This window comes from Rattus rattus, chromosome 4, assembly GCF_011064425.1.
Source record: "Rattus rattus isolate New Zealand chromosome 4, Rrattus_CSIRO_v1, whole genome shotgun sequence".
Lineage (NCBI taxonomy): Eukaryota > Metazoa > Chordata > Mammalia > Rodentia > Muridae > Rattus > Rattus rattus.
The window spans coordinates 49799099-49813084 of record NC_046157.1 but is presented as its reverse complement, the minus strand read 5'-3'; the positions used below and the strand labels follow the sequence as shown (position 1 = coordinate 49813084).

Genomic DNA, 13986 nt, shown 5'->3' with positions numbered 1-13986 from the left:
ACATACATACATAATACATACATACATACACACACACATATATACATACTACATACATGCAGGCGAAACTCTTATACATATAAAAGCAACAACAACCACATCACCAACCAGATCTTAAATTTAGGAAAATTGAAAAGCAAATGGCTAGACATCCCAGAACATGTATTTAAGGTCAGAGTCAGAGGACAGGCAGGCACAGTATTTCACACCAGAGAGTCTTGATTGCATTTCCCACAGATAACCCGGGATAAAACCCATCCTACCTGTGGCTTCCACCATTCCTCCAGGATGACCACAATCTCCAGTTCCTCTTTAGGCAGCTGGGCTTTGGAGATCTCCCAGAAGGGACTCTGTTGGTTAATTTCATGGCTAATAATGAGCGGCGACACAAGAAAGAGTCGATCATCCCCGGTGTAGTACCCTACGTTGATATCCGTCTGGTTGAGGGGAATGAACTCCCCCTCTGAAGTCTGTTTGGACTTGATCAACTTGGCTCTGATGGAGGCCTCCACAATGTGGGAATTCCTCAAGTCCCCTACCCGGAACATCAGGCATAGTTTCCCATCCCGCATGGAGATTACCGCATGGGTGGAAAAGACCAGGGTCTCTGCCCTCTTCTTGGGTTGGGATATTTTCACAAACATACATCCTACCATGAAGGCGTTGACAATGGACCCCAACACGGACTGGATTAAGAGGAGAATAATTCCTTCTGGGCACTTGTCCGTGATGACCCTGTAGCCATAACCAATGGTGGTTTCTGTCTCTATTGAGAATAAAAAAGCGGAGACAAACCCGTTGAGGTTGGTAACACAGGGAGTCCACGAGGGGTCCTCTATGTGGTCCATATCTCCCCGGATGTATGCAATTAGCCACCAGATCATCCCAAAGAAAAGCCACGTCACTGTGTAGACCATGACAAAGATCAATAGGTTGAATCTCCACTTTAGGTCCACCAGGGTGGTGAAGATGTCCGTCAGGTATCGGTACGTCTCCCGCACGTTGCCGTGGTGGACGTTACACTTCCCATCCTTCCTCACGTACCTCTGGATTTTCCTTTTGGTCCTGTCTCGGCTGATGTGTCTTGGCAGGTCATCCCTGGCCTGCTTAGGCAACTTTGGCTGGTGAATGGCCACCGGGCTTTCCACGTCTTGGTCCATGGAATCCCCCTCCAGGACATTAGCTGTCAGTTTGAAGGGAAAAAGAGAGAGTCCAAATGAGATGCTTTGCTTGCTTGTTTTGTTTTGTGTTTTGTTTTTTGTCTCCTCAGGTAATAGAATCACATACTTAGTCTGTGGCAGGAAACCCACTTTTGCACTGATGAACTAGGTTAACAGAACCAATCTCACTCAGTACCATCTGGACAGCTCTTAGTTGACTTCTAGGTGCTGAGATCCAGCATGTACAAGTCCTTTGCCACCCAGCCCACCAGGTTGAAGCTCAGAGCTGTAGCATTGGCCTCTTGCCTCACTGTGCCTGCTCTCATGGAGGAATACCTGTATCTGAGGGGCTGAAGCATGGGAGAGGCTTCAGGCTCCTTCCAGAGGAGCCTTGGGACTCAAACAGTCCTGGCTGAGTTACTCTGCGCATGTCCACCTGTTATGAACTGAACAGTGATGTCCCCAAACATACAAGAGAAGCCTGATTATCCAGTGTGAATGTCTCTAGGGACTGAACCTTTTGGTAGTTTATTTTGTCAACTTGCTTAGATTTAGAATTACCTTGGAAACACATCTCTGGGTATATCTATAGGATGTTTCCAGAAAGATTCAACTGAGGGGCCGAGGTCTGCTGTGAATGTGGGCACCATTTTCCCTGTTCTGGGACCCATACTGAATAAATAGAAGGAGGGAGAAAGCAAGTCAAGTGTGCGTTGTGGTTTGCCCTGGAGTTATCTGTATTTTGATGCTAATTTTGCTGCCCCAAGGATGGCTGCCTAGTCAGGACTCAGGTGACTTCATCAGAACCTTCTCCCCATTTAATTTGCAAAATAAAGGTGAGAGCCAGTGATTGGGTAGGGAAAGGGAAGTTGGAGGAAGAGGAGGAGAGAGAGGGGGTCGGAAGAGAAGGAGGAAGTTGAAGCTGAAGCACATGGCATGGAGAAACCGAAAGTTATGAGGGATTTCACAGCTGGGGAATAGGATATGGAGTGGTAGATCTGCCCAGTCTAGGCATGAGCTTGTACTCATACTAATCCAATCGTGTTTTCTTTGCACCGTCATATTGGGGTTGGAGAGGTTCCCACAGCAAGTGTGGACACTTATCTCCCTCTGCTGAGTGGGATACAATGTTACATGAGTGGGATACAATGTTGCCGACCGCCTCACACTCTGGCTGTCAGGCCTTAAAACTCTGAGCTGAAAGAAACTTCATTCCTTAAGTTGCTTTCCCTAGGTGTTCTGTCCCAGCAATGAGAGAAGTCACGAATACAAGCTTCAAAGAGATAATTACAAGCTGAGCAAGGACTAAGTTAATACAACCCACGCCCTTAGAAGAGACACCAGGATACACATGAAAAGTAGAAGGCCACACAGAGCAAAAGACAGACACATGTGCACACAGAGGGAGAGAGAGAGGGAGGGAGGGAGGAAAAGGGAGAGAGAGAGAGAGAGAGAGAGAGAGAGAGAGAGAGAGAGAGAGAGAGAGAGAGATCTCCACAAACCCGTTGTTATGACAGCTTGAACTGGCAAATCCACTGCCCAAATGCACATTTCTTGTGGGGTCATTACAAGGGGAAATGAAACCTCACAGGTGTCAGGAGCCTACATGGTATGTCCTTAAACATACGTTTGCAGTAAATTGCTTTATTACTCTTTGTATTCAGGGTAAGCGGTTTGAGCAAGTTCTTGAGGTACTGTTCAAACTTCAGGGCTTAAACATTTTCCTGGATTTTGCGGGTGAGGATGCATGGCTCATGCCTCAACAGTTGATCCAATGCCAAGGTTAAAAAAGAAGCGTGGAGAAACGTTCTCTCTCTGTGTACTCACACGTTTGGTTCGCTTTCTGCCTCAGCTCTGAGCATCTGTACTTTGGCATGTGGAGTTATTTCTTTCTGATGGCCTTCCTGAAGAATGTACCGGTTAGCAATGCATTAAGAACGCTCTCTCAGTTGCGGAGTGCAAAGGGAATTTTATAGCACACTCTGCTATTAAATGCATAGAAGCCTTTAATGTCTGCAGTGGCTTGTTTAGCCAGTGATTTTGGAGCTGCTGAAAGTTTTATGAGAAGTCTCTCCCCAAGGTTTTCACTATGGCCCTTCAGTTGAGCTAGGCATTTGCTAGCTGTGACTGAGTTTCCCTCTTGGTTTAGGAAGAAGCGAGGTCTGGTGAGAAACCGTCACCCATCTGAATAAGCAAACAGCCAGAGCTGGGACTTAAGTGGTACCCACTCATGGATCAACCTTGCTTGTGGTCAGTTAGTCCCCTTTAAATTCAATCGCATGGATTTTTTTTTCCCCCTCAATTTCTATCTGAGGAAGCACCAGATCTATAGAGCTGACTGGGTGACTTGATAGCTTTGTTCTTTAGATCATTAGCCCCAATGGCCCTTCAGTTTTGTTTTTTTTTTTCTTTTTTTCGGAGCTGGGGACCGAACCCAGGGCCTTGCGCTTGCTAAGCAAGCGCTCTACCGCTGAGCTAAATCCCCAACCCCGGCCCTTCAGTTTTAAACAGGAAAATATGTTTCCCACCCCAAATGGTATAGAGGCTGGAGTGGAGGAGCAGGGAGGCCCACGGCTGGTTAAGGTATGTGGGTGGAGGGTCTCATCGAGCCCCCGGCCAAGTCCTAATACAAGAGGATGCTTTTGGTCCTGGAGGATTTCCCCTGAGTTTTTACTGTTCACCCTTCCTAGTGGCCTCTAAATAAGACTCTATGTGGTTGGCCACTGAGATCAAACTGCCACAGTCTGGGAAGGCTTTGTTTGCAAGCTCACAGAGACCCCAGCAGGCCTAAAGCATACCGAAGTCTGGACCACTGACAGGTGTGATCCATGGCCGCTCTGAACCTTTACCTCTCTGCGTCCTGGGGTGGAAAGAGAGGGTTTGTTTATTTGCTACTGTCTTCTGGGATTTTCTATGCTGACACACTGGAGGGGATGGTGGCCACCTGGAAGCTGCCTCTCCCCATTTGTGACTCAGTGGCTTTGCTCCAGGGCTTCATGGTGAATGGAGGACCCTCGCTGAAAGGCTGAGGATCTGAGAGTGCTCTGGCAGCCTGGTGACACTGTCTGCTGACTCCTTGGGGGTGAGGAGCACATCCCCATTCTCTTTGTATTCAGGGCTCCTGGGCTCTCAATTGTTACCTTTTGTTTTAAATTACTTTTCTCATTACTGTGACAAGACACCCAACAAAAGCACTCCAGGGAGGAAGGGGTTAATCTTGGCTCACAGTTTGAGTGTAGGCTCCATCACAGTGGGGAAGGCAATGGCAGAAGCTGGTGGTGCTGGTTACACGGCCTGTCTCAGGAAGCGGATGAGTACTCATGTCATTGCCTTTCTCCCTATATGGAGCCTCATATTGGCTGCTTTTTTGCTTTCATGACCCCCCAACCCATAAGATGAGTTGTCCAGGGGTAGGGTGGGTATCTGCCCCAATTACTCAAGTCTAGGAGTTCCAGAGGCTTTTCTTCTAGGCAGTTCTAGACCGTGTCAGGTTGACAACCATCACCCCTATTGAAGATCAGGGTGCATTTTCCTCTTATCCCTCCGTGTGCCCTCAACACTTTTGTCATAAACACAGAGCAGATGTCTATAGAGTGGGAAGCCTTTATGACTGGACCAAGCTCAAACACGCAGGCTTCGAGAGAGCTAAAAACCACAGCCAATGAAGACCCAGTCAGTGAATTCACTTGCTCAGTTAACCTAAAACCCACTGACCTGGATGTCACACTTGTCCCCTCTCATTTTGATAACACTCGGATTCGTGGATTATGGTCTTGGTGTCTCTTCAGGAACTGTCAAGGCCCTGTGAGATGCTACAGACACCGGATGGACAGCTAAGGGAGGACCAAGGACGGACTTGTCTGTCTTCCTATTCTGCCTTAGCCTTGACCATGCTCTACCCTGTCCTGCACAGATTTGCCTATCGTTTGAGAAAGGCTTTGACCGAGGCCTGGACTCAGAGCTCACCGAGATGCTTGAACATCAGAGGAAAATCAATTCTATTTAAAAATTACATCCATCATTCATCAATGAGGACAGAGCATTAGGTGCCTCACCCCCACATAGATGAAGACTTGCTGTGTCCTGTGTGACAGTCTGGTCACCTCTGCTTAGTGCTGCCTCCTTCTGACTTGAGTCAGGCAGCAGCTAGCTGGGGACCCAGTAACGGCTTAGCCTAGTTGATGATATGTGACTCGGCTGTGTTTCTACTGTTTCTGTGCCACAGAGTCCTGCCGCCTGGTGTTTAGGTGGTCTCCGTGTCAGTCATGCTCTATCTAGAGTGGGGTATGACTTTTAGGACTAAGGTTTTAAACAGTAGACAATGTCTTCTCTTACGTATGGTTTTTGCCTTTCCTATGGTATGGAGGTCACAGAAGTCCTGAACAGTATGAAGAGCTGTTGTCCGTCTAGGGGCAAGAAAAACCAGGGCTGGGTTGGTCATTATACATTTAGCTCTGCTATCAAGTAGATCTCTACGTTTACAGCCGGGGAACACACACTGCCTCTAAGAAGACGGAAGAGTTACCAGGCAGGGAGTAGTTAAGAGAAAGACTGAAGAAAGGCAGGAATGGAATGCATGTGTTTATGTTCCGGAGCTAGCATGTGGTTAATTGAATGCTCTGCTTAGTGGTGGGGAACGTGTGGATGCTCTACTTCAGTGAATTCAAAAACAAGCAAAGGGAGTCAGGTCTCCCTGGGCTTGTGGTGAGAACGTTGCCTTGGTGGGGCTCCTTCCTTTGAGGCCAGAGGTATTGGTATTGGCCATGCACATCATGGAATACTGGGGAGTGGGCAGAAACCTCACAGGGTTGAAAGAAGAACCAGAGAGGACAATGCTGGGAGAGAAGAGGCTCATGTTGGAGCCTGGGTGCTCAGGGGAAGGGCAAAGCCCAGGAGAGTACAGTACAGGGTGGGCTACGAATGGGACCAGGGACAGCTACATGACTGTGCCTGTGACATCACAGGAACCATGTCCAGGGAGAAGGGACCACTGCAGCTGTGAGCAGTGCCCACGTGACCATGTGCAGATGTGCTCAGAGGAATTACAGGAGGAGGCCCCATTGGTGGCATCTAACAGTTCCTTCTCTTACGATGCCTGTGTGTGTTTGAGGGATGATCTGAGTGACATTTCCAGAGCACTCCAAGCTGTGTGGCAGTGCAAGCTGCAGCTGGGTCAGGGAACGTTTCTTCTGCATCTTTGCACGGCCCAGGATGTAAACAGTATCTTTTGAGCTGTGCGAAGGAGAAATGTTCCCACCGACTCAAGTGTTTGAACACTTGGTTCACAGGTAGAGACAATGTTTGGAAAGGTGATATAGGACCTTTAGGAAGTGCAGTCTTGTTGGAGAAAGTACACAATTGGGGATAGGGTGGAGCTTGAGGTTGTATAGTCCTTACCCTCCATCCCCAGATAAAATATGATCTCTCTGCTCCCTGACTGCCAGACGCATGTTCCTCATAGAGGTGGGCCCTATAGGAACTCGCAGTATCAGTGAATGGTTGATTGGGCTTGCAGGAGGAGGACATCTGGGACTGTTAGTCTGGAAGGGGGCTCTCCCAGTGTTGTCAGGAAGAGGATAAGCAACAAGCACACTGATCCAGCCAGGCCGGCCCAGGTTCAGGACTCCAGGAATGTGGCTCCTTTCCTGAGGAACATGCCTTGCTGAACAAAAAGGTAGACACCCCACAGAATGGGAGAGGGTGTGTTCCAACAGTGCATTCTACAGGGCATTAGTAGTAAGGAGACACAAGGAACCTCTTATAGCTGGAAACCCATGAACCAACCCATTCGGAAATGGGCAAAGAGCTGGAGACATTTTTCTAAACGAGGTGCACAAATGACCAACAAGCCATGAGCAACATTCAGCTGCGAGGCATTAGGAAAATGCAAATCAAAACCATAACGAGACACCAATCCATTCGTGTCTACAAAGGAAGAAAGAACACACGCATTTCTGAGGAGCCCACATACATTGCTGATAAGAATGGGAGCTCCTATAGCCACCATGGAAGACACCGTGCTGGTTGCTCAGAAAGGGAAGGTAATGGAGCTGGAGAGATGGCTCAGCAGAGGACCTGGGCTCAAGTCCCAGCATCTTCACGGTGGCTCACGCCCATCTGTAACTCTACTTCCAGGGGATCTGATGCCCTCTCCTGGCCTCATCCAGGACAAGGCACATACATAGTCTACAGACAGACAGGCAGGTAATTCCCACCCCCCCAAAAAAAACCCATTAACCAAGCTCTGGACTGATCACTGGTCCAGCAGTGCAGCTTTGAGATAGGAACCCAACAGAACGGAAAGGAAGGGCGCAGGTGGTAGCTTGGGTGTTGACCTTCTCGAAAGCCTCATCCACAAAAGCAGAGAGGCAGAGATGACGATGACCATTTCCCAGCAGTTCCAAATGGATAAGCACACGGGAGGCAAATTCACTCAAAGGAAAGGCAAGTCTGACAGAGCTGCGCTGTGAGTGACCTTGAGGACATCATGCTGATTGATGGAAGACAGATGCCAAATTGCAAACAACGTGACCCCCCCTCCTTCTACGAGGAAATATGGGGAGCCAGAGGCTAGAACGGCACATGGCAGGAGCTGGAGTTATTTGTTCAGGATGAAAGAAAGTTGCAGGGACGGCCAGCAAGGGTGATTTCAGAACGGCACACTGCACTCTGTATCCCTGAATTGTGCGTCTAAATTGGCTTAAGTGTTAAATTTAACATTGTGTATACTTTACCACAGTAGGACTTCCTTAAAAATAGTCCCCACACTTCGGAGAATGCCTAGAGGTCTCAAAGGTACTGGTCACCAGAGTTCTTCCCCCGTTGCAGCCCCAACCCTCAAATAAAGCAGGGCCGTCTCTTAGGACTTGTCAATAGTGAAAAGTTAGACATCTTGCCACATGAGACCTGCTGCTGAGTTCCAAGGGAGTGAAGAAATGTCAGAAACTTCAGAAGAAAGATGCTCTGGTCAGAGGGAAAGTGTTTGTCCTTCCTCCCTCCATTTCTCCCTCCCCTTCCTTTCTTCCCCCTCTTTCTTTACTTCCCCCTCCCTTTCTCCTCCTTTCCCTTCCTCTTTTTCCTCCCTTTCTGTAAACCTCACAAAATGGAAAACTATTGGGATCGCAAAGTCCTGTATTAGAGGGATGCTCCAGAAGAATGATTGAATTAAGAAAGAAGTCACAATGTGGCCATGGTCTGGGGCAGAAGAAGAGGCAGAACCAACAGAACCTGGGAACAAGTGTGTGTGTGTGTGTGTGTGTGTGTGTGTGTGTGTGTGTGTGTGTGTGTGTGATAGTGAGTGAGCTTATCTGTGTGACTGTGTAGGCAGTGAGTGAATGTTTATGTATGTGAGTGTATGTGTATATGCAGTGTGTGTGTTCAGCATATGTGCAGTGAAAATGTGTCTAGTGAGTGTGTGTGTGCAGTAAGTGTGTGTGGGCAGTCAATGTGTATGGGCAGTGAGTGTGTATGTGTGAGTGTATGTGTGAAGTATGTGTGTATATAGGGTAGTGAGGATATTTGGGGGCTGTGTGTGTGTGTGTGTGTGTGTGTGTGTGTGTGTGTGTACAGTGATTGGGTATGTACCTGTGTATGTGTGGGCAGTAGTTACAGAAACAGCAGGTAAGGAGAGGATGGGGCTGTTTCAGTTTGAAGCATCTGAAGACAACCAGGTGACCTGTCTGGAAAGAGCATGGGGTGAAGGCAGGCCGTGGACCCGGAAGTTACCCATTTGTGTGACTGGAGAGGTGCGGATGTTAAGTTGTGGGGAAGGGCTGTGCTAAGTGAGCAGAAAATGAATTAGAGATCAAGGAGTGAGAAGAGGTACAGAACCTGGAAAATAGTTACATTAAGAACCCAGAGGAAGGGCTGGGCAGGGGCTGGCACATGCTTGAGGCGGAGGGGCTTGGCAGGAGGCTGGATGGGTACCACAGGATGCAGGACAGCAAACAGCATTCAGGGGTCCCATATGGCACATGCTTGGGACAGTGGTGGCCCACTTGGACTGCAGAGAGATTCTTCTCTATTTAGACATCACAGTGAATTCTAGACAGATCAAAGATTTGAATGCAAAACATGAAACTACAGCCATAAGTGTGGAAGATGTTATTTTTACAAGTAACACCAAGAGTTGAGAAGTCCCCTTTTAAAGCTACATTAGGAATTTAGGAGCTCCACTAAAAATTGACATTTTTGGCAACATAAAAATTTAAAAGTCTATTAAAAAACATAAGAGGATAAAACCAGGAAAAATATTTGCAAAACGCAGTGTGCACGCCCCCCCCCTTTTGAAAGCGCAGTTATCCAGAAATGTGGTGACAGAGAGTGGATAAGACATTTTTGAGAGAAGAAATATACAGAGGCAAAAAGTTCAGGGTGTGCTGATGAGCCACTGCAAAGCAAAAGCAAAGCAAATAAAACAACATTTAAAAAAAGAAGCAAACCAAGATTAACAGTAAATATTGTATGTTGGCCCCATTGTCTTTCAACAGCCCTCATGAAACACTGTTGCATATAACGGCAACAGTCTATCCTGTGGTTGTAACTAAAGAGTTTGCTATGTATTATAGTCTTCTAGGGTCTGTAACTGATCATCTTTCCAAGGTGGCTGACACTTAAAGTCCCGCCCACTGCCTCCCAGAATTCTGTCACTGTTCCTTAGTCTTGCTTTCCCACAGTTTTTTCCAGCCCCAGCATGGGAGACGTGACCCTCTGGCCCTGGCAAGAGGGCCTCGCCCATGCAGCAGGCCTCCAGCACAATCTCTGAGGGAATGAGGGAGCAGCGTGACCTGGCTAACGGTCTTCACACAGCGCTGAGGGGAGACGCAGATTCAGAAACACACGCCCACTTTGCACATGTTGCTTTCTTACAATAGCATTTGTGTGTTTGTGAGAGTGCGTTGTGTGTACATAGAAGAACATCTAAAATAAGGCTTTTGATCGGTTTCTGAGCTGCGAGTCTGTGCGGGTGTTTACTTTCTCTTTCAACTTTTCTGAATAGTTCCCTTAATATTTTTCTTTCCCTTAAAAGAATCAGTGTGGTTTTTTTCTTTTGATTTTATCATTCCCAATATGGGTTGTATAAGATATGAAGACAGCCCATTGCACTTGGTGATCAGGGTTCTTTGGTGTGGGTTGAAGAGTGTCCTCCCCAAACTCATGGCCACCCCAAGCCTGGAAATGTGATCTTACCCAGGAAAGGGTCTTTGGGGAATTGAGTAGTTTAAGGGACATGGTGAAGTTGAATTGGGCTAGGTCAGAATCCACACCCAATTAGATGTCTCACAAGGGGCAGGGCACAGCAGAAACCATGAGGGTGGAGGTCGAGAGTTGGCAGAGTGGTCAGTCACGGTCATGAGAGCATCTGGCCACCTTTCAGCTTGCAGAGGGAGCACCACCCTGTTTATGCCTTAACTTGGAACTCTGACCCCCAGGACTCAGAGAAAACAGGTTTCTGTGACTTTAGAGGTCTCAGATCACAGTACCATGTGGTTGTTTCCACAGGAAGTGAACACTAGGGATGTACAGACGGAGGGGCAGGTCTGAGCCAGGTTATAGTGTACAGAGTGAGAAGTCTGAGGCCGGGAGGGGTGGTGGGGATGAAGCAACGAGAGGCAGAGAAAGCTGGAGGGACTGGTGTGTGAGCATGGACTTGGGTCACGCGGGTCTGTGAAGGGACAGGCCTTGGTATGTTTGCCAGCTGAGACAGAGCCTAAGTTGTGGGATGCCTAGGTTGTGGGACAACGGAACACTGGGGACATTTCCCTTAGGCAGGGACCCCATGTTGGCTCTGTTTAGAGAGTGTATTTCATGGGCTGCCTAGCCATACCCTGAGTCACAGGAGCACTGTGATGTTTGCTCACAGTACCCCCAGGTAGAGCTTATGGGCAGAAGAGTGGACCAAGCGAGTGTGGCTTAGCACATAGTGCAATGCCACTGGGTTCAAGGAGAAGGGAAATTCTGAAGCACGGATGAGCCTTGAGGACTTTCTGCAAACAGAAGTCAGTCATAAGAGAACAAACACGGACAAGTCCCCAGTCTATCACGGCAGAAGCAGTCCCTTACAGCAATCACTCCGAGAGAGAGAGCAGCATGGGGGGTGTTGGGTTGGGCTGGTGCACTGCTGTCTCAGCCAGTGCAGAGGTTCTGTGTGAGGAAATGGACAAGTTCTAGAGCTGGATGGTGGTGACAGAGGCCTAGAGGGTCTGCACTCAAGGGGCGCCCTTAGACACAGCCAGAGTGCAGAGGTGACTCGGCCACTAAAGAACTGGCCATGGAAGTTCAAGGACCCAAGTTCAGATCCCCAACACGCCTTTGAAAAGGCTAAACAAAACTGAGAATGGTGGTGCCTGCCTGTAAGCCCAGGGGTGGGGCAGAGACAGGAAGATGTCTTTGGCAGCCTAACTGAATTAATGATCCCCAGGTTCACAAGTCTCAGGCTGCAGGGTGGAGAGTCATCCAGAGGATACCTGGCAGTGCCCTTTGGTTTCCGTGTGACCCATGAAAACATCCCGTGCACACCTGCACACGTGAGTACACAAAAACAGGCATAGTGGTAAGTTCTTTATTACAAAAGGGAAGATGTGTTAGCAAAACAAACAGGAATTGGAAGCGAGCCTCCCTTAGGAGGTGGGTTCCCCGTCTCACCCCGGGAAAAGTTTGTGAAGAACTGTGGCACCACAGAGGGTAGAGGGCAGCCTGCTCTTTTTCCTTCTTCCCTGTGCTCTCCAAATTCTAACCAGGCCCCCATGCGCCTAGGCATACAGAGAATGTTGGTTATATAAAGCAGAGAGGGTCATGAGGAGAGAGAGAGAGAGATGATCGCCGCCTTGACCCAGACACACAGGGAGAAGCGGCTACTCTGAGCTGTGTCTAGAGGTAGGGAGAAGTGACTTCTCTGAGCTGCGTCTACAGGTACACCCGAGCTTTAAGGCCATTCCTTCTCTGATGCTGGGTTTCCAGCCTGGCATCCTTATCAGGATCTCACCCTGCAGGGTTGCTGATAATGCTTGTCTCTTGCTTGTCCGTTCTGTCCGGCATACCGTGTGAAGGTGAAATGGCTTTCAAAGAGTGTCCTGCACCTCGGGCTTGGGTGACCTTGGCAGACGATTATAATCAGAAGTCTAGACAGGTGCTTAAGTTTAAAGTCACAGCTGTGTGTGATAAAGTGAGTCTTATCTCGCAGTGGGGACTTGCGGCAGCCGCCAAAGGGCAAAGGGGTCTGTTAGAAACTTAGCTTGGGGCTGTGTGTCCCAGGACGTGGATGTAAATTTAGAATGTAAGGTCAGAACACTGCTGTTGACTTAGTGTGAAGTGTAGTTATTACCTGAGGGAGCTAAATGACAGCTCACCTGGGGCTGGATGAAAGAGACAGGCGACACAGTGAATTTTCTTTGAAAGTCATCTCAGGACTCAGGCTGCAGCAAGAACCTTTGGGAGTCTCAGGAGCACCAGTCCATTGGGCAAGTTGTCATTGCCTGGCTGAGAAGCCAGAGGACCCAAACTTGGTGTTCGTCAGCCAAACTTCCCACCCCTCATGGCCCCAGGTCTGCTCACAGGAAGGATACCCTGGGTGATTTCACTATGGCTCCATAAGGGCTAGCATCCTTTCTTGAGCTGTGGGCGTCAGTAGACTTTCCCCTTCTTTTTTTGTTATTCAGCATACAGAAATTGAGGGTGCAGGCAACCAGGAGATGGGGTTTCCTGGGACACAGTCTGTAGTCACCACCTTCCTGTGTTTTTAGAAGGAAGCTGCTGCAGGCTTGTTTTGTCCCTGGGGACCCTGGTATTGGTGGCTTCCTTCCCAGAGCAAGAAGGCCATCCTAGCTGAATCTGGTGTGTGTGTGTGTGTGTGTGTGTGTGTGTGTGTGTGTGTGTGTGTGTGTGTGTGTTTTGTGTGTGTAGGCTTGTATGCGTGCATGTGCATGGACCTGGGGAATCTCCATTGCTCTCTGACACTGGGACCGTCCCACAGCCTTCAAGAAGAGGTAGGGTGTCCACCTGCTGAGCTGCTGTAAGACTCAAAGGATATAATGCATGTGTGGAGGCAGGCTAGTGTGCTAGCCGGGCTGACAGGAATCCTGTTCTGGAGCTGTGTGTATCTGTCCAGGCCACTTCTACCTCTGAGGCTCAGGAATGGGACTAGGGAGACTGTCCTGCTAATTCCTGTGTGCAAGGACTTGGGAGGCTGAGGAAGATGAGACTTCTGTGGGGGCATCTGGGGGCATCGTAAGTTCCAGGCCAGCCAAGCTGTATATAAGACTCTCTCTCTCAAACTGAGCTGAACCGAACCAACCAGAATAGAGCTGAATCAACCCAACCCAACCCAATCCAAGCCAAGCCAAGCCAAGCCAAGCCAAGCCAACCTCTTCATTGAGGAGCGACCATGAGAAATAAGCGAATTGTCAAACACAGACACGAACACATGGTGGCATTTGCTCCCTAGTCTGTCCTAGGAGGGCACCATTTCTAAGTAGAATAGTCACTAATTTTATAAATTCAAGATTGCCCTGGAAATTGTGTGAAACCCAGAAACAGTCTAAGACACAGATGGAAAGACCCATCTGGAAACTCAGAGTGGGGCCTGGTGACACAGAACTTGCACAAAGCCCCGTGTGGTTGCATTCTACGCTGTGGTCGAGAGCCCACGGATGTTCTAGCGCATAAAAAACCGAAGTCAGCAGTGGCTGAAGTCATCGGTGAAGGCTTCACAGAGGAAGTGGAAATGCTTGAGAAAGGAAAGAAGAAAGTCAACCTTGAGCAAACATCTATTCCACATCAAGCACTGGACAGGCCCAGAAGTGCTGATCACAGGAAGTGATGGCCGCAG

General features: G+C 48.6%; 1 protein-coding gene across 1 annotated transcript in view; it reads right to left on the bottom strand.

Annotated features, from left to right (window-relative positions):
* Kcnj6 (potassium inwardly rectifying channel subfamily J member 6) overlaps positions 1–13986 on the bottom strand; it is a 241910-nt gene that overhangs the window by 83833 nt on the left and 144091 nt on the right. The window contains 2 exon segments of the mRNA XM_032900377.1: positions 264–284; positions 287–1183. Coding sequence (XP_032756268.1) covers positions 264–284; positions 287–1183 — 918 coding nt within the window.